This window comes from Cryptomeria japonica, chromosome 3, assembly GCF_030272615.1.
Source record: "Cryptomeria japonica chromosome 3, Sugi_1.0, whole genome shotgun sequence".
Lineage (NCBI taxonomy): Eukaryota > Viridiplantae > Streptophyta > Pinopsida > Cupressales > Cupressaceae > Cryptomeria > Cryptomeria japonica.
In genome coordinates this window covers 90,721,151-90,749,010 of record NC_081407.1, presented here as the reverse complement: position 1 = coordinate 90,749,010, position 27,860 = coordinate 90,721,151, and the positions used below count along the sequence as shown (strand labels likewise).

Here is a 27,860-nt window from a genome sequence, read left to right as displayed (position 1 = left end):
TTGAAATATCTATCCTCTGTGTCTGTGAGTCTCCTTGCTGATTGATAGCGAAATTGGTAAATGATCCGAGCCACATTGGGGGATGATGCATGTTACCAATAACATGTCCCCAGCCAACCACCATTCTCCAACAAAAAACCTATCCAATCTTTCTGAACTTTTAGAGAAATTTAGCCTTTTGTTCATCCAAGTTAATTTGCCATTTTTCAAGATGATATCAATAAGCTTATTTTGTTCAATGAAATCTCTGAAATCCTCCATAACTTTTGAGCATTTTCTGAGCCCACCTTCTTTTTCGTCCACGTCCAACAAAGCATTGAAGTCACCTACTATGATAGCTCTATCCAGCTCAACAAGGTTTGCTTGTAGTGTAATTTCTCTCCTGACTTTCAATTTGTCTTCAGTCTTCATCGGTCCATAAACATTAAAAATTGGGAACCGTAGATTTGTGCCAATGCCTTTGATCTCACATGCCATTCAATTCTCATGGGAGGCAATAGGAACCACCTCAACCGTAGCCGGATTCCACACCATCCCTAGTCCCCTGCAGAGCCTGTTGCATCCTAGAAAAACCCATCCCATTTGAAACATGAATTAATAAACTGCCCAATTTTATCTCCACCAAGCTCGGTCTCTTGTAAAAGTAACACATCAGGATTATGAATAGACAAAAACCGCTTAACCAAGCATTTCTTGTCAGGGGTCGTTAAGCCCCTGACATTCCAAGATGTGATTTTCATCTCTTACCAAGGGAGAACCCTTCTCCCTTGGTTTTCTTCATAAATTCCAGTATGCTGATGATCCCTTTTTTCCCTGCTCTCTCCTCTCTTTTCTGTCGATTGCTCCTTCTACCTATAAAACATTTGGCCTTACCCAACAGAGCATTAGTTGACTGACTGATGTACCTTGGATCAATATTTTCCAATTCATCATCTTGTAAAAATCCATCATCCATGCCCATCTCGAATTCAAACTCAGTATCAAATAGTCCTCTGCACGAAGGGTTAGCTTGAGGAGATTGGAGCATCAATTTCCCCATCTACTTTAATATTCAAACTCGAACCATCGTCACAGTCACCTAGGACCAAGACCTTTTCTTCCTCATTAGTGGCCTTCAACAAGCAAGGTGCTGATACCGGGGAAGTCAAAGGGTTCTGCACATGGTTGCGAGTCTGACCATCCTCTCCAGGTTTCTTTCCTTCTTGATCCGTAACCATTTTTATTCCCGACTTTCGCCTCCAAACCTTGGATGGTTTTCTGACGACATTCCTGGCCTTCCTCACAAACATCTTGCAAGCCTCCAATCCATGAAATTTGCTCCCGCATCTGGGCCATTGCTTAATTTCTTTTTCAATTTCCACTTGTTGTCGCCAATCTCCACTTGCAGTTAAAAGAGTCAAGGATAAAGGAATCCTTTTAACTGCAACAATCCTCAATCGAGCAAATTTGTAGAGGTCTTCCTTGTCATCAAAGTCTACTTCCAAGAGGGTACCCAGGGTCCTACCGATCTTCTCCAAAACATTCTCGCTCCAATATTCAATGGGTAGATTGTATAAACGAATCCAAACCAGTGCAGAGTAAACAACCAACGGTAAAGGATCGAAGTTCGGAACCACGATTGCAGGTATATTGCATGATCATGCACAAACCAATTCTCCTGGTTGAGGATACAATCTCTATCATTGCCTTCTATTGGTGTAAATAAATATTCATCATGGATATTATTACACCTTACTTAAGTTTACTTAGGAAATGCATTTCATATTAGTTTGGGTATGAGACACTTGGGTGTTTGTGCCACATTGGGATAGTGTGTGTAGGAGAATTTCCACCTTTTATGGACTTATCTTGTTGTTACACTCCACATTCAGTGGGTGATCCACCTCATGTGGAATATTTTATTGTTTCTCCTACCTACCCACACCTATTTCCTACATACCCTTGTTTCTTATTGAGCCACATGTCATGTTTGTGTGCTCACATATCCATATAGCCTTGCATATATAAGCAGACTCATATTCATTGTATGTAATTTGAACAATTGATGATCTAGTTGATCAGTATTTTCATCTTGATAGAATACAATTTATTTCTATCATCTATTTTGTTCTCTCTTATTTGTGCTTTCCATTGCCTCTTTATCTTGGCAAAATATCACATGGTATCAGAGCCATTAGAGTGCTATTGGTTTGTCAATTGAGAGAAATTTGGGGTTTTACATTTTGGAGCTTTCTATTGCAGGTTATTATTGGAGCTTGTTGGGTCAGATCTGAGATCACCATTGGATTGAGGAGGTCCGAGCAATTAAGAACTGCATTTTATTTCGTCCAAATCCGACATCCGAGGCCAAATCTAGAGCCGTTTGAAGGTGGAGGGTGGTGACTTGTCCCGACACTGATCTGCAATTTTGGAGCATTTTTGGCCAAATCCGTTATCGCCATTGCGCTCAGAAAGCCCAAAAACCCCAAGATCGACTGTCAATTCATCGAAATCGGCCTCCATTACCCCGAGTTGAAAAAATCTCCCCTCCTAGCCTGCCGTACGGACTTGCAGGTAGAGGTCTAAAAATATTTTTTTATTTTTTCCGTTTTTAATTAATTTCAGAAAATCAAAAAAATAAAAAATAATTTTTTTTAGTTTTATTGAAGGGGGGGGTGCATTTTTTGTTTTTTATTTTAAAAAAAATTTAAAAAGGCAAAATTATTAATACCCCCATGCGGAGGGGCCCGCAGGTACGGTACCTGCAGGTGGCCTGCGGGCCAAAAGAACCCCCCTCCCCCAAAAATTAAAAAAAGTTAAAAGATTTTTTTTTTTTGTAAAAAACAAAACAAATCACCCCCTCAATAAAGTTTTTTTAATTTTTTTTTAATAAATAAAAAAAAATTCACTTTTTTCTTATTTAGTTAAATAAGTTTTTTTTAATAACAAAAAATAAACTTTTTTATAAACTTTTTTTTTTCATTTCATTTTGTTTTTTCAAAAAAAGTGGCTATCGCCTTTTTTAATTTTTTTTCTTTATTTTTTAATAAAGTTTTTTTTATGGGCATAATAATTTTTTTTTTCTAGATTTTTCAAATCTTTAAAAAACAAAAACATCATTTAATAAGTCAAATTGAGAACACTTTTTTTTGTCACTTCACACCTGTCTTGTAGTGCTTCCAACCGACAACCAAAGGGGGGGGGGGTTGATTTGCTCCTTTACATCTCTTGGCCACATCCCAATCGAAGGCGTCTTTTTCTGTAGTATTCTACAGGGCTTCTTGGTGGCATCATTTTCATGTTTTCAGACTTGCACTATCATGTTGTATGCTCTTGCATGAGCAATGTTGTACTCGCACTATCATAAAGTGGCACACCTCTTTGTATCTTGTCATTGTTGACATATTTGATGTAATCCTCTAGTATACATAGATTAAGAATATCTTGTGAGACTTGGTGCATGGCTCTAGTTGAGACTTAGATTGTACACATTTGTGCATGGCTCCCGTGAGACTTTGATTGTACCGGTATTTCTGCTATTTATGAGTATCCAGATGATGCTCACAACAGGTTGTCTCCATGTCTGATCTTCATTTTGTTGCAGCGAGTGATTCATCGTCATTGACTTGGTACCTGGTTTTGTCACACTTTGACATTATTGGTGCAGCATAGGCTCTCTTTCTTCCTTATGGGGAGGTATTTTGGTCATCATCATTGAACCATCTTTGTAGGAGATTCCACATTGAGGGGGGGCTTCTTGGTCTCTCTTCTTCATCTCTCTTTTGGTGGGGAGTTTTTTCCCATGTGGTTTTTCTCTCTTTCCCTGCTTTATGGGAGATTGCATTTGCATTTGTACATGGGTACCTAACATGGCCTCGTAGTCGGGACCCATCTTGCATTGTAGACTTAAGTGCATTCCTCTAAGTTGCACTTAAGGGGGGGGGGGGGGGGTTGGTGTAAATAAATATTCATCAAGGATATTATTACACCTTACTTAAGTTTACTTAGGAAATGCATTTCATATTAGTTTGGGTATGAGAGACTTGGGTGTTTGTGCCACATTGGGATAGTGTGTGTAGGAGAATTTCCACCTTTTGTGGACTTATCTTGTTGTTACACTCCACATTCAGTGGGTGATCCACCTCATGTGGAATATTTTATTGTTTCTCCTACCTACCCATACCTATTTCCTACCTACCCTTGTTTCTTATTGAGCCACATGTCATGTTTGTGTGCTCACATATCCATATAGCCTTGCCTATATAAGCAAACTCATATTCATTGTATGTAATTTGAACAATTGATGATCCAGTTGATCAGTATTTTCATCTTGATAGAATACAGTTTATTTCTATCATCTATTTTGTTCTCTCTTATTTTATCTTTCCATTGCAGAGTAAACAACCAACGGTAAAGGATCGAAGTTCGGGAACCACGGTTGCAGGTATATTGCATGATCATGCGCAAACCAATTCTCCTGGTTGGGGATACGATCTCTATCATTGCCATCCTCAAACAATACCACAAAAAAACCCTTTGGGATGAATTTGGTGACTGTCCGCATCCCCCAATTGTCTTCCACCCATTTTTTGATTTCTTTTCTTGGTTAGTTCAGCCCGATAATCCTTGCAATGACTGCGTGCTTTTCCCAGAAGACCACATCCTCCTCCAGTTCCTCTGTGAAGTCTATGCATATCTCCTCCGGATTTTGTCTTTTCCCTCCAAATCCGCCATTATTGATTAATGACATTTACAGAACATTGAATGTTGAGTTAATTATTCTTGATATCTATTAACTTTATATAATTATTTTACTCTTACTTTTAAATTTATTATTTTAAAATTATCCTACATCTATGAAAATTAATAAATACAAATTTATTTACAATAACTTTTAACAAAATTTAATAAAAATTATAATTGAAGAATAAAAATACTTTATATAATTATTTTATTCATAGTTTTAGATTTATACCAATACACCCATTTATTTATTATAACCTTTAACAAGTTCAACTATTATTTTGTTCACTTTTAAATTTTAAAGTTTAAAATTATCCCACATTTACAGTTTTAATTTTTTTTATCCTACATCTATATAAAAACTACCTAATGGATATGATGTTTTTATTAACAAAAGCTCGATGCTTTGCTGAATTTGTTTTTCCTGTATTTTTAGTTATTAGTTAAACAGCGCTTTTCAACTTACGAATACATTTTCCCCCTTCCTAGAGAGTGGAAATTGTTTGCTAATGAAGGATTAAACACCTTATTATTTTAGCTTAATTCTTCAATGGATGTGGTATTTACAATTGGATAGAAGAAAGGCAAGCTCTCGAGCACAATTTCCATTGCTGAACATTGTTAATTCTCTATTACAAATTGCAGACCAGTTATAAAAGGATGTTTTCCAGACAGACAAAATGAACTGTAGGGTTTAGGAGGGTTCTCGTACTCATTGTTGAAGAGTTCAATCAGGCCAGTGCTTTTGCACGATTAAAAGTTCAAATATCTGGGTAAGAAACCTTCATTGACCACTATGGGAATAAAAGATCTTTTCAAGGTCATGAAGCCTTACATTGACAGAGTTCATGTCAACAAATATGCAGGGAAACGAGTAAGTATTACCATCCTAGTCACAGTCAGTCTAGTCTAGCATGGATTTTTGTTAACATTATTCATTTCTGGATTGCACTGTCTGATGTTGAAAAATATTACACAATGCAATCTAGAAATGAATAATGTTAACATTATAAACTGTGGAAATTACATGATTTCAATGGATATTTCTTTTTTTCCGCTAAGGTCAATGTATTTGGGTTCTTCCCTTGCACTCAAACCATTTTCCTATAATACCTTCCTAATCAAAACAGACTTGAAAATCTTTTGTTTTGCTCAGTGTTTAATAGTTGAACATTTTTTCTTACACTCAAAATCATTTTTTGGTCTTTAACAGGTGGGTATTGATGCTTACTCATGGCTTCACAAAGGAGGTTTCTTCATTTCCTTTTTTTTTGTTTTTAAGTTAAGCAAGCTTTACGTTTCGCCATTCCAGGTGGGCTTACTGTGGTTTGTCCTTAACCAGCCTATTCATGCAGTATGGAGATTTGCCAGAGAGCTCCCAATACAAAAAGTTCTAATCTTCCCTACATGAAGTATTTTATGGAAAGAATAAGTATGCTTAGGTACTACAATGTCATTCCAGTTGTTGTTTTTGATGGTGGGAGACTTCCATCTAAAGCTGCCACAGAACAAGAACGCCAGAGGTATGCTCATTTTGGAAAAATTAAAATATTATGCTAAATGTTTGGTGTGTGCCTTTTTCATTAATTATGTTTCAGTGGTCTCTTAGGTTATGATCCTATGGAGGGAGGTTGGCTAAAAATTCTCAGTTTCTGCTAAGAAATTTGAAGTGGAAGTGACAATTCTAAGACTAGAAATTATAGCAACCATATAGAAATAGAAATTATATAATCAGAAATGTAAAGTTCCTAAACTGGTGGAGTAAACATTCAGCAGTTTCTCCTCAATACCAACTTAATTTTTGTAGCTATATATGTGGTTCTTCTACTTGACAAGGAAGATTCATTTTAATCCTGTATCTGCATGTTTTCAATTTTGCGGGTTTGTCCTCGTGGCAAAAGTAGGACCTTTCCATAGGACTGGTAAAACGTATTTGACTCTGATTTCTAATTTAGTGGCATGTATTGCTGTAAACTACACATAGATGCTTTTGAATATATGTTATTTACTATATAATTTGGTGATCTTCTATGCTTGCCCTGACTAAAACTTCTTATTTACATTACTGTACCTTTTGCCTTTTTGTTGTTGTTGTTGTTGTTGATGATGCTATTAGTGTGGAGTATCTGTCCAACTTTGGAATCGATATTGCATTGAATTGCCTTTACCTCATCGTACAAATTTACCACATTCTCTCATTCTTGGATCCCTTTTACACATCTGACCCCTATTTTAATTGGCTATATCGATGCAAAACCCATGAATAGGATTTACCATGTCCTTGGGGAACTCCATTTGCATTTCACAGCTAAAACTTCCTATTTTAAAAATAACATCAGATTTGGCTCTTTCTGTTGACTTTATTCTTCCATGGCATTTGCCAAATTCTGTGTTGTTTTTGGTGATTGACAACATACCTGCTGAGGTTGTGGGTTGCCTTAATGTGGAGGTACTTTCTTCATGAATTCATCACTTCACTTCTACACCACAATACCTTCGATGCCCAATTTCATTTTGATTCAGTACACTGAGTTTTATTTCCTTTTTTCTGCAGTGTGGTTTTATTGTATTGTCACACCAAAACTAAAAAAGGATAATTGCAGGGTTGAGGTTTGTGAATATATTTTAATTCACTTTCACATTGCAGGAGAATGGGGTATTTAAGAAAATAAAACATGTGAACCATTCTTTAAATCATCAAGATGCATTATGGCTTGTATATTTATTCCACATAACAGTGTAAATTTTTTAATATAAGTGTAGACACCTAAAAATGGTCAACGCTTGTGGAGTCATACTTTAACATTGGCGCATTGCCTTATTTTAGGTTTTTGCGTCGCATTAACATTTTTTCTATGTTGCGTACTTGGTCTTTATCATTTGCGAGCATCGAGTCCTTCTTCTGCATTCCTCATTTTTATCGCTTTTGAATTAGGATTTTGTCCTCTTATCAATCTTGTCGTTTTGAGATCGATTTGTCATCGATCCTTGTCCTTGTCAATCTCGTCAATTTTGCGATCGATTTGTCATCGATCCTTGTCCTCTTCAATCATGTCAATTGGCATATATCAATTTGGTCTCTTTATCAATATTGGTCAATTTGTCAACCAATTTCAATTGTTTATCAATCAAATCATTTATCAAGTTAGAATCATGATTAAATCGAATCTACATCAATTATCTTTTGTCAAGACCTAATCTTCTAAGGTTTTATGATTTATTCATTTAATCTTGTTTGGCATTTTCCCTCTAGGTTAAATAATTCATTTATTTATCCTAAGTCTTCTTGTCACAATTAAATATTTGTTTAATTGGCTAATTAATTCCTCCTCTTTTTGTGAATTAATTAATGAATGAAAAATTGTTAATTAATTCACTTAATTTTCTAATTTCATCAATTTCTAATTTTCCTAATTCAATTTCCACCTAATCAATTTCTCTCTAGTCTCTCCCTATTTTTGTGCTTCGGTGGAAGCATGAATTTCTCATGCATCATACTGTTGGCATAGCAAGATGTCATAAAGCTTTTAGTCCTCTAACCTTTGCATTGGCAATATGTCATAATTCATGACATAGAAGGTGTCATAACCTTCTTCCTTCAACTCAATTTTGCCATTTTGAAATCAATTGCCTCTAATATCAATTTCATTCTAATCTTGTTTTTTCTCCAATTTATCTATAAACTGGATGAATTTCTTCAATCAAAAGATCTGGTCGAATCAATCACGCTTCTAGTACCCTTATGCTGTCGTCTCGTCTTGTCAATCTTGCTTTCACATTATACTTATGCACTTGAAGGTGAGATCCACAAAACAAAGCTATTTGAAGGAGAAAGAAGGACAATGGAGAATCATGGAGGAGACATTCACGTTTGCGATGGTTTGCATTTCATTTGAATGTTTTATTTCCCTATCTCTATTGAGTGTTTTTAGGATTCTTGTCACTGCATTTTAGTTTTCGTGATTGAGCTAGACCAATTTCCTATTTGCTTTGATGATTTCCAGATTCCTATCTACAATAAGAATCATCGATGTATACACGCAAGTGTTAGTTACCATGTATTAAGGCGATCCCAATTGTGGTTGACATGGCTAAAAATTCAATATTTTAGAATTCTTCCCCTCTTAACTCTTTCTATTGATATTTTACTATCACATTGACTCTGCCCAATTTTGGAATTTGATACTCCAAAGCCTACCTTGAATTGCTTTTCTCTGATTGGACAATTTAGTTTTCTTATATTGCTCTAAAGAATGTGAAATTAAAATACCCCTATATATACACACATGTCACGTGATCCTCTCTTTTTGGTCTTTGTTAAAACTTCTTAAACACACTCTCTTTTCCCTCTCTTTATGTTGTTATTCTTGTATGGTTCAGTGCCCTCATTTGGAAATTGCATCTGTATGTTTAATTGTTTTTTCTTTTCTTGTAGATAGTGATTTTTTTGTATTGCAATACAAAGCCTTAAAAGCCAGCTGCTGGGGCAATCATTTGGAAATATTTTCACACTTTGAAATGGAAGGGAGGAAACTAAAGAAGAGTGTGTTCTGAGCTGTTATCCTAAATCATCAAAATACATATTTCATGTCTTTCAAAAGAGCAGTAAATGCATGTGTTGAGTAATTTAGGCTTTGAGGCTTCTAATTCTTAATTTGAATAGAATCTGAATCCTGGCAAAAGTTTTTAATTCATGCTGACGTCACTTTGGTATTTCTTTTTTTATTAAAATACAAGTGCAGATAAATGACAGTCCGATGTTATTGTTGGCTTTGTTAAAGACAAACTAGAATTGATGAAAATCCCTTTCAATATTGGTGATCAGAGAGGGAGAAATAGAAAAAAACAGATATTATGTTCTCGTCATGTGTTATTTATTATTAATGTCTATTGGATTCTGGCTTCAAAGATGAAAGAACTTTTGAGATTTTCAAAATTATACCCAAATTCTTGACTTATTTGGTGAAATTTTCTTTTTGCGTGGGCACTTTCTTCAAAGGTTGTCTACCATTAGTTGACAGATTGCAACCTGGAAGATTCTCAATGCCTGTAAACTAAACGAATAAGCAGAGAACTGGAAAAAATTAAAATGTTAGAAGTCATCTTTTACAACACAGAAAAGGTGTCATGCCAAAAGAAGTGACGATCTTTTCACATAACTGAATACAAAGTTGAGAATAAAAGATAAAATCTAATTATTTTAATTAATGAAGCCAAATCATCTATTGTAAGATACCTAATACAATCTCTTATTAGTTTTCTATGTTGGAACATTCAAACAAGAATAGAACCTTAAAATCTATACTGTTTATGTAACACAATTTTTTCTTGGAGCCACATTACTAAAATAAGAGATTCCTCTTTTGTTCCTTGCCATCGATAGTTAATACAATATTTTTAAAAAGTTCTGGTAAGGGTGAGAATTCTAGCATACAAAAACAAAACTTACCTGAAAGACACGTGAAATGAATTCCCTGGACACGCTTTGTAAAATAGAGGACCATTTAATCATGATTTTAAGGAATTTGGATTCTTAACAATTATATGTTGCAGGAAGAGAGATGCCAACCTGGAACAAGCTCGAACCAAGTTATCCCAGGGAGATTTTACTGGTGCTATTGAATTTTTTCAGGTATTTCTTTTCTAAGTTCTACAAATAATTTTTTTTTCTAGATTTGAATCACTTTCAAGCCTTCTAATTCTCATGGAATTTTACCATTTATGAAATATAGCTTTCCTGTTTAGGAGCTTTACCTTTTTGATTGTGCTTTTGAATTTTTCGAGATATTTCTTTTTAGTTTGCCAATGATCATTTGCAGATTCTATTGTTTTTGAGCTTTCTAGCTTCCATGTAAGTTTATCATCTGTTAAAATTTTAATGTAGCTCAACTGTCTATGACCTTTAGCTTTTTACTCTAAACAAATCTTTGCTGCCTTATCTTTCACAGGGAGCAATAAAGATTACACCATTCATGGCACACGAGCTTATCCACGTAACGGTCCAATTTTCGTGAAATAGTTTTATGTATCTTTTCTGTTCGTACTGAATACTATGATATATTGCAGCTTGATGACGAATGGCCTTTTTCATAAATATCTTTGATTTCAGATCCTTAAAGAAGAATGTGTTGAATATATGGTTGCACCTTATGAAGCAGATTCTCAATTGGCTTACTTGTCTATGTTGGACCCAGAGAAAGGTGGATTAGCAGCTGTCATAAGTGAGGATAGTGATCTATTGGCATATGGGTGCAATGTGGTTCGTATAGTCCCTAAAATCACAGCTTAGAGTTTTCATTCTTTTATGCTTAGAGTTGAACAAATTGCTGATCGTATATTTCATTGGACTGATAACTCATTCAGGAATTTTCTTCACTATCAAAATGGAATTTCTTCCCTGATGGAATTAACAATCTTGTCTTTTGAAGGTGTTATAAATAGGTTATTTACAAAATGGATAAGTTTGGAGTTGGTGAAGAAGTTATATTGGACAGAGCTTTTGACTGCACAAATGTGTCTGCTGGGAAATTTACATTTAAATGTTTCACCCAAGAATTATTCACAGGTTATTTCTAACTCATTGCTCATGAGCTCAATTATAATTCATTATTGCTAAAAAATGTTGTATCATTAATGATTGGGGTAGAGGCATTGAACTAGATGATAGTATAATACATATAACCTTCAAAAGGGTCCAATCTAAGGTTGGTATTTACTATTAGGCTGGTTAGGATTTTGTTTAAAATTTCACATTAAACCACAATACTCTGGAGCACCTTTTCCTCCCATGGATTCCTTCTTGTTGTTTTAAAGAATTATTTTTGTGCATCTATGTCTATTTGTGTTAAGGAGGTAATGCCTTGTGTGTGCATTTGGATGTTTTAATTAAACTCTTCTTTTTCATCTGAAAATGCGAATGACCAGTTGTGCCATCTCATTCAAAGGGATGGGTTTCATGTGCTGCATTGTCTGAATAAAGTCTGCTGCTATTATTACAATCACCAAACATTTGCCATGAGATCTACAAGCATCTACTTAAAGCAAGAAAGTATCTAAAAAAACCAAAAAACACTAGAATTGGAGAACCTCGCTTGAGGGAATGCGTGAGTAAGCAAGTAAAATAGGCCTCTTAGGAGGGGAAAACATAGCCACTTCTCTGAGGGCCAACTTGTTTACATGAATTTCAAATTTTAAAGTAATCCATTAGTTTTCTCAATTAGCTAACTATGATCTATCACTCAAATTGGGCTTGAGAAGTGGGATTTCATATTCTAACACCCCCCTATATCCTGACTTGGAGGGAGAACATAACATATTGAAGATGTCATCACCTTATATCTCCCTTTGGTGGCAACTTAACTTTCAGTATCTTTTGCTCTTCAACAAACCTAGCCTCAGTGAGAGGCTTGGTGAAGATGTTTGCTATCTCATCCTCTGTCCAACAAGAGTGGTGACCAATCATCCCTTCATGGATACACTGCTTGATAAAGTGCTGATGACTATTATTATGTTTGGTCCTAGTGGGCCATTGGTTTATGAGCGACTTGAATAGCTCCTTGATTATCACATAGAAAGGTAGGCTTGGACTGAGCAATACCGTTCTCTCCTAGAAGCTGGAGAATCCAAGCAATCTCCTAAGCAGCATTAACAGCTTTTTACTACTCCACCTTTATAGTAGAAAGAGGAACCACTTATTGCTTTTTAAAGCAAGACCATGAAAGTGGTCCATATCCCAAATGAAAAGCATATCCTGATGTAGATCTACAAGTATCAATATCTCATGTCCAGTCAAAATTTGTATATTCACTGAATTTTTATCACCGCTCCTGAAATATTCAACTCCCACATGAATTGTCCTTCGATATATTTGGGAATCCTCTTTGCTGCCTGCCAATGACTGTTATTGGGTTCTTGCATAAACCTGGAAGCCAAATTAACTGCAAATAGTATATCAGGTCTGGTGTGAGTTAGGTAGATAAGGCTCTCAACTGTCTGTAAAGTTTTGCATTAGCAATGGATGAAATACATTTGGCAGAAACCTTCACACCCGATTGATAAGGAGTCGTAAAAGGCTTGCAATCCAACATACTGAACCTGTTGAATAAGTCCAAAGCATACTTAGGTTGGGATATAAAGATCTCATCCTTTTTTTGACTCACCTGAATTCCAAGGAAGTGATGTAGTAATCCAAGATCTGTTATTTCAAAGGCTCCTTTATGTTCCCTTTTCATGTCATAAATCATTCTTGATGAAGATCTTGTGAGAATAAGGTCATCAATATATAACACAATGATCAAGAAATGATTTCACTCAGCCTTGATGCACACATTGTGGTCAGACTGTCATTGAGCAAATCTTTTTTTTTTTTTTGATCGGTAAAAGGCCGAAGCCAAAAATTTTATTAATCATCATTAAAGTTTACATCACTCTACTCGTGCGGGCACCGGTAGGAAAGAGTGGAGGCGAGAAAACCTCAGGCCTTGCCCGGGACCAGAGTCCAGAAAATTCTACAACTATTACATATAAGAAGAAATTCTTGAAAATTACAATAGCACCCCGAGCTAAGGGTGATCAGGTGGGAAGATATTTTCTTTCCCTTACAAGCCCCTTTTAACATATTACAATTATCACTGTTCTCCTTGTGCCCTGTCTTGAGTTTGAGCTTTGATTAAATGTTGTTTATAGGCCTTTTTAGCACAGCTGTCTTCCTTTCTTTTGTTAAAGATGGCCTTGCTCCCCCTACATGGTTAGTTTTCATACCACTTACCAAGATTGTTAGTAAAATTTAATTTCCTATTTGAAATACTATATTTTATATTCCAGTCTAGGCTTTTTCCTCAGCCATTTATCCGATTGGGACTGCCATTCCAAGATTTAAACAGAGAAATGTAAACAGAAAATTATAAACATAGTGTTTCGATTTCCTTCTTTAGTGTTTCTAAATCCTTAACCTCATTTATCTACAAGTAAAAAGTAGTAGATATGATATAATCATAAACAGAGTTCTTAGATAATTCCCTTTTTGAACAATGCTCATCCATAGTTATGAATCACCTATTTACTTACTTTTGTTTTTGTATTAGGATGCTGTCCCTGATAATGGATGATATCCAAGATACAATAACAAAAGGGGATAAAGGGGATTTTGTCATGCCTGTATCCGTGTCCAGCCAACTCACTTAGCCATGTAAAATTTATACTAAGAGGGTAATAGAAATGGATGAGTGTCATGGCAGAATTTATCTTTAATTCTCACCCAGAATATTCTGCATGCATGCCACTTATTACCCATAGTCTGTAGAATGTCAGATAATCTTTCATGTATGGCTAGCACAACAACAAGTGACATACGAGTATATTTTAACAACTTGCAGGACTAATAGAAGTTGCAATTGATGCTCTTAGTTCATATAAGTCTACACATATAGATGTTGAAGGCCTTCATTGCAGTGTTAGCAGATCCCTCCCTGATTATGTATCCACCTATATCAGTATATACCTATATATGAGTATATCCTAATGCTTATAATCATATATATGAGTATATATTCATATATATGAATATCAAAACAGTGTCTGAATATATCAGCCAATCCTCATTATATGTAGGAATATATGAGTAGGAGCAACAATAGTAACTAAAATGAAAGGTCCAAGCTCCTCATGAAGTGGATATGAGTAAAACCATAAAATTAACAGTTAATTCATACTATTTAATTGCATTTAAACTAGCTATGTTTATCCTTAAAATATGGCGAGATTATTATCTCTTTCGAAGTCTGTATTGATCATAAGCTAACATTGTTCTTCTTAATATAGTAATAAGCTAGAGTACCAAACTAAGCTGAATATATGGTGACAAGGAAGGAACAAAAATGTCACATCTTCTGTCCAGGAACCGTAGCCTCCTTATTCCGAGCTTGAAGGGGAAGGGGTCACCTCTTCCCCCACATCCAGTTCCAAGCCCTCTTCCTTTAAGAAGTCCTCGAACCAAGTAGTCTTTGGCGGGTTCCTCACATGAAATAAGTGAAACATGAAATTAACATTCCTATTTACTGCAGCAGTCCTCTCCCTGGTAAATGCTTCCTCATCCATAGTGATAATGGGGTATCTAGGCACCGGCCTATTGTTTCTTATGAAAACATCATAGTCTCTTGGCCTCGGTATGGTCCAGTCATTGCCAATATTGACAAGAACCCTCTGCCCAAGATCGAGGCTATGAAGACCTCCTTGCATAGAGCGCCTGTGTCATCTCTGTTCTTGGTGGAGATCACCGTAATAGCCAAGAACATGGCCGCCACATTAGAGTTTGCCCTAGTTCGGTCAGTTTTTGTGAGATAGTCTGGGCCGAGGATGTTCTCTACAACATCTAGTACTAAGGCATGAGGAAAGCGAATAATGCGTTTGAGGCGATCCCTGGTGATAACCCCATCGAAGGCCATTTGCCTCTTTGAGCTGCTCAGTTTGATAGGGGTATCCATTTCTGGTTTAACTTAGGTCCAGGAGGTATCAATGACACAGAACTATATAGGCCTAAATTGGTCTTAAAGCTTCTTAATTTTACCATGAAGGCTTGGCTTAATAGTCACGTTGGGTAATTATGTTAATGACTGAAATGTCACATCCTCTCTTAAATCTTGCGTACTTTCATCCCCTTCAGACATCTCTATTTAATTTAGTATAATTGCCAAATCTTCAGATGAAGATCCGCCTGTGAAGATATCATTTTGAGTTACCACACTCATATTTTGGCTAATGATCTTTCGAGTTTCCGACTACGACAGCCAGCTAATGCCCTGTTCGTTGGGACTCTAACCTGCCATAATGCCCTGGATCTCTCTGAGATCAGATGTGTAATGATGATCGGGCACTTTGATTAAGAGTCTCGATTTTTCATACGATTGTAAATATTTGAATTTGAGTATACCCATCATAAGGAGCTAATGATTATCCAAAACCAAGTCCTTAAATGTAAAGAATAAATATTTTATCATGTGATAAGTGATGTATAAATAATAAAAAGAGTGAGTATAAATATGTATAAATATATGAGATAACATATATATATATATATATTTATGGATTGTATATTTATATATATGAGTATATATATATATATATCCAATATATATTTATATATATATATATATATTCACATATAGATATATACAATCTATATATATATATATATATCCAATATATAGTATATATATATATATATATATATATATATATATATATATATATATGTATGTTATATATATTCATATATATCTAATAGACAATATATATATATCTATATATGTGTGTGTGTGTGTGTGTGTGTAATGTCCCTACTAGTTAGAGATCATTAACCTGCAAAATAGATTGTTAGAATACAACAAACATATATATATATATATATATATATATATATATATATATATATATATAAGTAATCTAAATTGCAATCTAACTTTAAAATACTTAACATAATCACAACTTTTATCTAATAAAAAGGATACGATTGCCATACGAAAGTATGTCCTTAGGCGGCCGGGAAGCTCGCCTTCTTGGAACTCATCTTGGTTCCAAGCCCTCCAGGAAGTCGAAGGTGAATTCAACTCCTATCTTGAATGTAATTTCTTACATCCAGGCCCTCCAGGAAATCAAAGGTTAATTCTACTCCTGTCTTGAATGTAATTTCTTACATCCAAGCCCTCCAGGAAATCGAAGGTTAATTCGACTCCTGTCTTGAATGTAATTTCTTACATCCAAGCCCTCTAGGAAATCGAAGGTTAATTCGATTCCTGTCTTGGGTGTAACCTCTTACACCCAAGCCATCCAAGGAAGACCCTATGTCAATTCCTTGCCTTGGATGATGCATCCCATCATCCAAGTCCTCAGAGAGGACTAGCCAGATCCGTCTCTTCTTGGATGAACTTAGTCAACCAAGCCATATATATGCATATAGATATTCAGTATATACTGCCCTCCAGGGATTATCATAATCCCTCCATTAGGCTAAGGGAATTTCTTCCCTATAACCTTCATCATATAATCACATTAATATTACATTTGATAATTCATTACTGTTTTCCATTCCATAATTTACGTCTTCATTTACATATTCTTTAATCTTTCTAATGATCCTAAATATACATACATATTCTACATAGATTCCTATCTTTATTGCTACATTCATATAAGTAATCATTAGAGATATATGTATTCATAAAAATGCATGTGTGTGTGTGTGGCACACACATCCACACACATATATACCTTAAGACTTCTTAACCCCTCTTACCTGTACGCAGATTGTGGCCTGCGGTTGGAGTCCGCACTGTAGATGTCGCTTGCAGATTGGGAGGCATACCATAAAGAACACAAATGTTACTTCTTGTAACTTGATAACAATTTTGATCTGATCTTATCAATGGTGATGTCACTAGATGCTTTTGATTCCTTCCCTTTATATCTCTCAATTTGAGGGAGAGGTCACACCTCTTCATCATGTATGCCCTTTGGCAAGAGACATACCCTTTCACCATTAGCACCCTTTGAAAGAGTGTAACTCTTCATTATTTCTACCATTTGAAAGGGACACAACCTTTCATAATCAGATCTGCACTTATTATTTAAATCAAATCTGCACTTCTCATCACCAAATTATCCCCCCCTCCTCAAATGAGGTTTTCTTCTCCCTTTTATATATCATTGTTGAGGGAGTCACAACTTTTCCTTTCATGTCTTTTGACTTTTCATTAACTTAATTAATATTTATTAATCATATTTAATTATATCATTTTATATTTTAATTTTATTATTATAATTTATTATTAAATTCTATTTCAAAGTGGGGATATTATTATCATTTATAATTAAATTCTATTTCAAAGTGGGGATATTATTATAATTTATTATTAAATTCTATTTCAAAGTGGGGATATTACAATATGTATCCAATATATAATGTATATTTATATATATATGATAGACAATAAATTAAATTTAACATGCAGATTGGTGTACTGCATATTTTATAACAGAGTTTAATGCTAGTGGTAAGTCAATAAACTCATCTAATCAGTATATATATGCATATATATATACCAAATATTATGTATATATATATATGTATTTATATGAGTGATTATAAATGGTTTATATATATAAAATGATCTAAGCAACAAGTGTAAAAGGTTGTGTTAGATATATAATCCTCATCCCCTTCCCCTAATATTAGACTTAGGCAATCTCTATGTATATAATGGGATGATGTATTTGGTCAATTTGTGGATAAATCTGTGTAAATGTTGTTATTTTTATAGGTTGTGTGTCGTTGTAAAATTTTGTTAAGGATAGATGCCAGGGGCCACATGGATCACTGTTTTACCATCTGCCCCCATTTTAGCTAGGTAGTCGGCCCTTTTGTTGCCCTCTCTGTAGATGTGGTTATAGATGCCCCTGTCAAATGTTTTGACGTCCGTCAGTATCTTAGTTAGGGAAGCATTTAGCTTCCAATCAGGGATTGCCCCTTTTCTAAGGGCATTAATGATTATTGCTGAGTCCCCTTCAATGTTAATCCTCTTTGCATTCAGTATTTTGCATAGATTTATACCTTCAGCTAATGCTTTCAGCTCTGCTTCATTGTTTGTGCTTTTGCCCATGGGAATGGCCATGTGAGCCAATTCTTCTCCTTTTGAATTGTGAAGGCAACAACCAAGTCCAGCATCACCCGGGTTGCCCCTAGATGCCCCATCAAAGTTAAGTTTAATCCATCCAGCTTTAGAGGGTAGCCACTTACATTCTGCACGTTTTGTGTTGTTGGATGGTGGACCTTTCCCTATGAAAGGTGGAATCTTTAGAGCCTTCCACCTTAGTCTCATTTTCTCATCCCAATAGGACATATTGACATCCCTTTGACTGTTAGAGGTCTGGTTGTTTACCATTTCTACTATGGTAGCTTCAATTTTATTGGTTAGTTGGGCCCAGTGCATTTTACTATCTTTGAAAATCCTCCTGTTTCTTTCCTTCCAGATTTCCCAGATCACAAGGGAGGGGGCTATCACCCATAGATTTTTGTACATACATCCTATGTTCCGAATGGGCCATGCATGGAATAAGTCAGAGAGAGTACTAGGAATAGGGGTATACCAGTTCAGTTGTTTTTTCAACCAACCCCAGCAATTGTGTGCATATTCACAGGTTAATAGTATATGATTAGTATTTTCTTCCTCCTTTTTACATAATGGGCATCTGCTGGGGCCCTCAAATCCTAGTTTCTTGAAGGTTTCATTGGTGAGGAGCCGGTTTTGTATTGCTAACCATGCAAACAAGCCTGCCTTCGGTAGGCACCTTTTATCCCAACAAAGTGTTAGGGGCAGGTTAGTGGTTGGGTTATTTTTATTGATTAACAGGTGTTTATATCCCTCCTTAGTTTCATACTTCCCCTTCTTGGATCCTGCCCACATTAGTTTATCTTTTTCAGAATTTAATGCAGGGTTTCTTGAGGCTAGGATCCGTGCTAAGAGGGATCTCTCTTGGTTCGGTAGGTCTAAATTATTCAGTGATTTCCATCTCCATTGTTTGAGGCCTTCAATGTTGTATTCTTCCACATAGTCTCTCACTTTATCTCCCCATTGCTCTTCAAGGATGGGTATAATTTTGTTAAAGTTATGAAGTCTGTTGATGGCAGTTAGAGCCCCCCAGGAGTCTCTCTAGAATAGGGCATCCTCCCTATTTCCTAAATTCCATGTTAGCTTGTCCATTATGATATCTCTACAACCAATCATAAAGTTCCAAAATCTGGATCCTTTATGTGGATGGGCTGTCCTAAAGATGCTTGTGGGATCCGGGTTATGAAGGTATTTTTAATAAAGGATCCTTGCCCATTTGAGGTTAGGGTTGTTATACATTCTCCATACTAGCTTTGCTCCAAGAGCCCTGCTTTGAATTTTTAGATCTTTGATACCTAAACCCCCAAGGTCTTTAGGCATGCATATCTTTTCCCATCCTACCAATGGGAGTATGAATTTATCTTCAGAACCTTGCCAGAAGAATGTCCTGATATGTTTTGTAATTTCCTTTCTTTTGGTTGAGGGTAGATCCATGTATGAGAGTTGGTATATTGGCATCGCTGAGAGAACCGACTTAATCATGGTGGCCTTTCCAGCAGAGGATAACCATTTCCCTTTCCAAGAGGAGATCCTGTTTGTAATTTTGGAGACCACCTGATCCCATAATTTGGATGATCTATTCCCTTTGTCTAAGGGAAGTCCTAGGTATTTACATGGTAATTCCCCTATATTGTATTTAATAATGTTTATGATTTTCCTTTGGAGTTCTTTATTTGTGTTGAAAAAGATAATGTTGGATTTCGAAGTGTTGATTTCCTGTCCAGAAATCATAGTATAGTTGTTTAAGATTTTTTAAAGTGTTTTTGCTTCTATTGTATTGCTTCGTCCAAATAGCATGGTGTCATCAACAAATTGTTGATGGGTAATTGGTTCCATGTCTGATGTAATTTTAATACCCTTCAACTGTTGTGTTTGTCTTTCCATATTGATCATCCTTCCCAATGATTCTGCCATGATGATAAAAAGAAAGGGGGAAAGGGGGTCCCCCTTGTTTGAGTCCTCTTGAAATTTCAAAAAAACCTTCTAAGGTCCCATTGACTAAGATTGATACTCTAGGTGTTGCTATGCATTCATATATCAGATTGATCCAGTGCTTATTGAACCCGAATGATTCAAGACATTTGCATAGAAAGTGCCAGTCTACTTTGTCATATGCCTTTTTAATATCTAATTTTATCATCATGCTCGGTTCCTTATTATTTTGTACTGAATGGATTGCTTCTTGAGCAATGATTATGGGGAGGAGTTTGTAAAGTCTATTTGCAATTGTTTTTGTGAGTAATTTATAAAGGGTATTGCATAATGCTATTGGTCGAAAATCCTTAAAATAGTCCACTATTTCCTTTTTTGGAATCAAAGCTATGAATGTGTTATTTAGTTCTCTTAGAATCTTTCCTGAATTTCTCATCCCCTCTAGTGCTTCTGTAATTTCTTCCCCCATGAAGTTCCAGCATTTTTGAAAAAAGTGTGCTGGGAAATCATCCGGGCCAGGAGCTTTATCCGGTCCCATTTGGAATAAAGCTGTTTCTACTTCTTCCGTAGATAGTTTTTTATTAAGCATCAGGTTGTGTTCCTTAGAGATTAATCTGGGAATGCATTTTAAGAATTCACTCTCTTTTGTCCACCTAGAACCCTCTTTATTATTAAGGATATTTTCAAAATACCCTATTGCTTCCCTTGCTATACTATCAGGGTCCTCACTGAAGTCTCCTGAATTTAATTTTATTCTATTGATTCTATTTATAGCTCTCCGTTGTTTTGTACTGTTGTGGAAGAAGCTTGTATTTTTATCCCCAGCTTCCAACCAGTGTTCCCCGAATTTTGTTTCCAATATATTTCTTCTCTTGCAAGGATTTCTTCGTATTGGGCCAAATTGGTTTTTTCCTTTTGATAAAGCATGTTATCCATCCCATGCTTAATTACCTCTTCATTAGTTTTTTCCATTTCTATCTCAATTTCTTTTTTTTTTGTGAAGATGTTTCCAAAGTGCATTTTGTTCCATATTGTTAATTGCTGCTTTATCTTTTTTAATTTGGTAACTACTTTGAAAGTTTTGGAGACTATAACTTCTGTTTCTTTCCACCATTTTTCTATTAGTTGTATTAAATTTTCATCCCTCAGCCACATTATTTCAAAGCGAAAGGGGGTTTTGGTTGGCTTTAGTTCCTCTAATATGGTCAATTGGACCGGAAAATGGTCCGATCCTAAGAACGGGAGAACTAAGGACTCATAAGACTGTGTGAGATTCCCACATAGGAAGAATCTGTCCAGTTTTCCTGCAATGTTGCAGAATCCTCGTCTTCTATTATTCCAAGTAAAGGCTTCATTTTTTGTCTTGAATTCCATCAAGTTACACTTATGTGTCCATTCTTTGAAGTCTTGAATTGTTTGGAAATTTTTTTTATTAACCCCCCATTTTTCCTTGGGATCTAAGATGGCATTGAAATCTCCACCTATTATGTATGTTTGATCCATGTCAATTGAAAGGAATTCCTCAATTTAATTCCACACTTGTCTTTTTGCTTGTGTTTGGATAGGTCCATAGACATTAATTATAATAAATTTTAAGTTGCTTTTAATGCTTATAGTCCAGCCACACATCCAGTTTGGGCTCTTGCTAATTAGTTTAAAGGATATTAGCTTAGGATCCCATATGATGGCCAATCCACCTGAGGCTCCACAAGCAGTTTGACCTTCTATTTCTCTGATACCTAATTTTTTGTTGGAGTTTGTCATCTCATTCTTACTTAATTTAGTTTCTTGCATTAAGAATATTTCTGGATTGAATTTAGCTATGCAACGTTTAAAGATACGTTGCTTGTTAGGGGCATTCAAGCCCCTAACATTCCAAGTAAGGAGTTTCATAACTCCATGGGAAGGTCCTTCCCCTTCCCTGCATCATAAAGGTTTGTGATTTTAATCTGGCCAACAACACATCCTGCTTTGATTAGAAATTCCGCAATTGATTTTCTCCCTCTCTTTTTTAGTTCAGTAGCATAATCCGGGGGTGAGCAGGTTTCTATGGTTCTAGCTATCCCCAGGTTGTCCATCTTATCCATTATTACATCATATTTATGGTCCTGTAATTCTTCCTTGGTTACATTAAGTTTGCATAGTTTTCTTGCTAACAATACTTTTTGTAATGCCAGTTCTTCCTCATTTGCTATTTCATTTATGAATGGCTCAATGAGGTCATTAGTAACTTCATTGCCAACATGCTCAAGGATACATTTGTTTTCTCTTTCAATCCTTTCTTCCCTTTCTATGTCCTTTTCATTGTTGTTATTATTGGAGTTCTTTTTCTTTTTACCTTTTCCTTTTTTATTTTTTTTTCCCTTTTTTGTTCTTGTTCTTTTTCTTTTTTTTAGAGCATCTTGCCTTCTCTATTGTGTGTGGTGTGGGATGGTTTTTTGATTCCTCATTGTTATCATCCTTATTCTCGATATCTCCTATTGTTTCCTCCTGGTTATCAACATTTACTCCATTCATCAGGGAGCTGTATTCTTTTTCATTATCTTTGCTCTGTTCCTTTGAATCATTGTTTATTAATGGAATTGCTTCTTGCTTAGAGCTTTCTTTGTTCTCTATATCTTTCCCTCTTTGTTCAATCACTGGTTCTTTAGGGGTGTTATCGCTGTTTTCTATCTTTGTTTTATCTTTTTCATATTCTACCATTTTTTGATTGTCTACTAGTTCCTTAGCCCTAGGGTTTTGTTTATGGAGCACAAATCCTCCTTTTGGGTTGAATTTTATGTTTATACCCTTATCAGCTCCAGGATCTCTTTTTGTCTTAATACTTTTTCTCTCAATATTCTTAACAGGGAAGATAACTTCCTTGGCTGTGATATCACTTGTAAAGATCTCTGGTTGAATCTGGTATATCTAGTGGTTTGTAATGATTTTGATGGGTTCTAATTTCTGTTTGTCTATCTCAACGTTGGCTAATATTTTTATGTCAGAGGAAACCATGTAATTTTCCTCCATACCCTCAATCCTCCTAAAAAATCCCCTTATTTTTTTAGGGTATGATTGTGGATCAATTCTACCGGTATTTTAGGGAGCCGAATCCATTTAGGCACCCTAAGCTTTTCAAAATCTTTGGGCGAGAAATTAGATTTCCAATTAAAAAATTTGAAACAATAACCTATAAAGAATTTGTGATTATTCCTAAGTAAATGATTTTTAAGTTCACATGAATTGCATTGAATAAACAGAAAATCATCTTCCAAACAAGTAATACTTATCCGGTTTTTCGTGGCGGTCTTCAACCAATGGAGGACATCAGAGGTCGACGCTCCAAATCCAAACCATTTGCCAAAGAGCCCAAGTTTACTGTAGCAATCCCACAATTCATCTGTGTTTTCGTTGCTTATTATCACTATGTTATCCACTCTATTGCACGGTGGCTTCTGAGTGTTGTTTGAGCTTTGTTTAGGGTTATATCCTTCCTTGCACTGGGTTTGGACCATTGACTTTGAGCTTGTCGTGGTGGGTATACTTAACCCTAATTTTATTCTGTTAGCCCCTGAAGCAACATCGTTTTGGGCTCGAGAGAATCTCTCCTCACGGATGTGTGGTAAATATGAAACACTGCCATTGTTAGGGTAACATTTATCTCAAGAAGCCTTCGAGATGGTAAGAATGTCCTCTCTTTTCTGTGTTAAAGGATTTTCCTGTTTTTTTAATGGTGCCCTAGGGTTCCGTTGTGTCCTACTCCAAACCGGATTAGCTATCATAATTGAGGAAGATGCCAATTCAACTATGTTTCTCTGGCCGGATGGGGGACCCCTTGGAACCCCGACAACCCTTTTGCATATATCATTAAGCTGTAAATTAATCAAATTTGCTCTTGTGGCGCATGATTGAGAGGCATTCAGAGCTGCAAATCTGTTTGAGGTGCCCACATCATTTTTATGGACCTTCTGTAAATTAACTCCACTTTGCCATTCACCATTATTCCTCCCCTGCTTTCGAGGGTGTTTCGAGGGTTTTGCAGAAATGAATCTGCTTTTCGCATATACATCTGCTATTCGCATTTTCGCATTTTCGATTTTGTTTACCTAGTCATTGAGCAAATCTTTTGTTAATGAAGAACTTGTGAATTTTCTCCTACCAAGCTCTCCCTTAATGAAGAGCTTGCTTTAGTCAATACAAGGATTTCTTGAACTGGGAAATAAATTATTTCTTGCCCTTTTTTCAAAAACTAAATTTTTTTCTTTCAAAAGATAGATCAACACATCATAGTATGATCATCAATAAATGTAAGAATGTACTTGTTTCCAAATAGTGAAAGTTGATTCATGTAGATTAGCTCTGAATTAATAAGATCAAGTGGCTTGGGAGCTCTATTTCCTTTGGGAAAACCTTTCCTTGTGATATTTACCCAACACATATCCTTCACATACTCCTTGGCATGCCTCTACTAATGGTAGCCCTTCTACCAAATCTAGAGGTCACATTAGTTGTATACTATGAAATTGAGAGCCCTAGCCTCTCATGCCATAGTTGGCTAGCTTCACTTGCTCTTGAAACTCATGCAAAAGGTCTTTCACCTCCAAAATCAGTGAACTTTAAAACTTATCCTTCTAGTCCAAGTGTCTGCTTTCCATGATGTAAAAGTTGTCAGTGATATCCTTCTCAAAAAAATTATTTGGATAGAACTCTATCTTCTTTCCTTGTGCTATTTGATATGCAAATAACAGAATCATCCCCAAATCAGAACATGATAAACATCATTTACAACTCCATCATTTAGAATTACATCTCCATTTCTGACAATGGGAATGGAGGAATCATCTACAATAAAGAGCTTATCTTCCTTTGAGGAGTCAAGGGATGAGAAAAGAGATGCATTATTGGACATATGATGTGTACAACTAGAACCAAGAATCTGCTCGCTTTGAGAAATGGTAGTTTGAAGAGCAATGTTGGCAATGAATGCATTATCTCCATCTTTGTTGTTTCCTTCCTTCTCTCCATCCTTATTTGCATATCTAGCCTTGAATTCTCTGAGCTCTTGTAGTTTTGCATGTTTTTCTTTGTTTTCATCCTTCTTCTGATGAGAAGCACAGATTTTGTGTCCATATTTCTTGTTATAGAAAAGTTTCCTATTAGCTTCCATGCCCTCTACGTCTCCTTTGAGCATAGGTATTCTTCTCTGTTCTCTATCACCTTGTTTACCTTGTCCTCTTACAAAAGAGGTAGCCTTCCTCACACTTTTATTGTCTTGCTGGTATGAGCTCATGGCTTGATCTCAATATGTCCAAGCTGAGTGAATTTCTCTTGGTCCATGATTAGCATTTTACACAAATCAATGAATCATCAAAAGAAACTTGAGATTTGAATATTGCCTTGTTTGAAATGAAGGAATAGAGAAAAAGATTCATAGTGCGACTTGAGACTTTCTATCACTATTTCCACTACTTGATTCTTCTTCTTTTGATAGTCCACTCTACATCAGATTCATAGTGGGACTTGAGATTTTCTATCACTATTTCCAGTACTTGCTGATTTTTCTTTTTGATAGTCCGCTCTACATTTGCCTAACTGATGTTGCATGTCTTTGATCTTTAATAGATAATTATCAATATTATCAAACTTTGTAGGATCAAGTCTGATTAACTCCCTTTCAAGCTTGCATGCTTAGCTATCATTACATTGAAGATCTTCTCTAACATATCTTATGCTAACTTTGGACTCTCCTTGCCCACCACCTAGAATAAAGCTTAGTCACCACATTCCTTACAATTATCACCCCAACTTTGTCCTTTTGGTTGATGTATTCCAAAAAAATTTCCCTTCATTCTTTGGCTCGACTTCAGAGTCATTGACAACTCTCCATAGACCTTTTGCCATCAAGGTGAACTTCATCTCTTGAACCCAAGCTCAATAGTTAGTTCTGATTAGGGGTTGTGCAACTTCTCCATTTTCTTCACATAGTTTTCTCCTCTAGAGTCCTTAAAGACTTTCTTTCTTTTCTCCATGTGGTAAATCTTGGAAAAAGATTTATATTAATGTAAAGAAGCCCAAGTTTTGACTCCATTTGTTGAATTTATGGCCTCTGGAAAATTCACAATTTTTCTCCAATAAACAGGAATTCAAATATTTGAATTTGAAAAAAAATTCCTCTAATTAGATGTTGCCATGTGTCAACCGCAACCAACCAATTCCCAGTCATCCACAATTTTGTGAGATGACCACTTTGGCTTGGAGTTGTTAGATCTTCAAAATTCAGTGTCTAGGTTGTTCTTGCTTTGTTAAGTTCCTTTCCTCATGCAAAAAAAATATTAACTCCTGATGACAAAATTGCCACAATCTGTTAGCAGCAACAAAGAAGGAAAATTGAGAGGGGGGGGAGGGTGAATCAGTTTTCACCGGATCAACAAATTTAACCACAAAAACAGATTTGATAAACTGCAACAATAACAAAGATAAGCAAATTGAAGACACAACACACAACACCAAGATTTTGATGTGGAAAACCCTGTTAGGGGAAAAACCACGGTGGGAACTGTTGTGACCATTTCACACATCGCCCCATCGCAAATGGGGACCCCCTCTTTTGCTTGTCTTTTGTTCGTTTTCGCTTTCGTCTTTAGGATTTTGTTAGTCAGTTAGTTGTCTGGATTTAGGGTCAAGCCTTAGGGTTTTTTTATTTTTGTCTTTTCAGGCCAAAATCCAGTCGTTTTTGAGAGCTTTTTTGAGCTTCCTTTTCTAGGATGCAAATTTTGAATGCAATGAGTTCGCCAGAATGGTCTAATGTTCAATTGGAATGTTGATGCAGAGCTTTAATTTGTCTAAGTGTTGAGAGCGAAGTGTGAATTTTTGTCCGATTGAATATTTTGACTAAATTTTGACCTTTTTGATTTTTGATCCTGGGCATTGGAAATGATTTGTTTTTGCCTTGTGAAGTGTTAAAATGTGAGAAATCATGTTATTTTGGCCTGTAGGAGCAAAATCGCTCCTGTCCCTCAGTGAAGGACGGGAGCTCATTTTCAAATACCTCACTATTCCTGCAGAGTCAAGACGAATTTCAAATTGGAAGTGATGGAGAACGGCGAAATCTTTCCATTGAATATAAATTGAAGATTTTCATGAGCACCGAAACACCTCCAGGAGGAAAATCGCTCCTGTCCCTCAGTGAAGGACCGGAGCTACAAATCAAATTTTGCCTTGTCCTTGCGAGATTTCGTTGACTTGATGATTTGAAGAGGTCCAAAGGAAGATGCTTTACCAAATGAATATAATTTGAAGTGCTAACACAAAGGAGAATGGTCCAGAATGCAAAGTTCGCTCCTGTCCCTCTCCAGGCGACCAGGGCGAAGTACCTTATAGCTCCCGTCCCTCTCCCAGGGACCAGAGCGATGTCCTTCATTGGGCAAAATCCAGGCAAAAATCAAGACAAGTTTACGTCCAAAGGCAAGGAAGAGCGTGAGATGAACTCATTGAATACGAATTGAAGATTTTTAAACGTCCGCAAGGGTCCCAAAATGCCCAGTTCGCTCCTGTCCCTCAGGA

The 27,860-nt window shown here is 35.9% G+C and overlaps 1 protein-coding gene across 3 annotated transcripts in view; it reads left to right on the top strand.

The window, feature by feature from the left end:
- Window positions 1-5,150: 5,150 nt before the first annotated feature.
- Window positions 5,151-27,860, top strand: part of LOC131078578 (exonuclease 1) — a 63,847-nt gene continuing 41,137 nt past the window's right edge. For 2 of the 3 annotated variants that reach the window (XM_058016314.2, XM_058016313.2), the window contains exons 1-7: window positions 5,151-5,596; window positions 5,936-5,972; window positions 6,065-6,245; window positions 10,276-10,354; window positions 10,671-10,715; window positions 10,832-10,981; window positions 11,164-11,287. In XM_058016314.2, the coding sequence (XP_057872297.2) occupies window positions 5,519-5,596; window positions 5,936-5,972; window positions 6,065-6,245; window positions 10,276-10,354; window positions 10,671-10,715; window positions 10,832-10,981; window positions 11,164-11,287 (694 nt within the window). In that variant the 5' untranslated portion in view covers window positions 5,151-5,518. The remainder of the gene's footprint in view (window positions 5,597-5,935; window positions 5,973-6,064; window positions 6,246-10,275; window positions 10,355-10,670; window positions 10,716-10,831; window positions 10,982-11,163; window positions 11,288-27,860) is intronic. The other variant, XM_058016312.2, reaches the window with a different exon arrangement.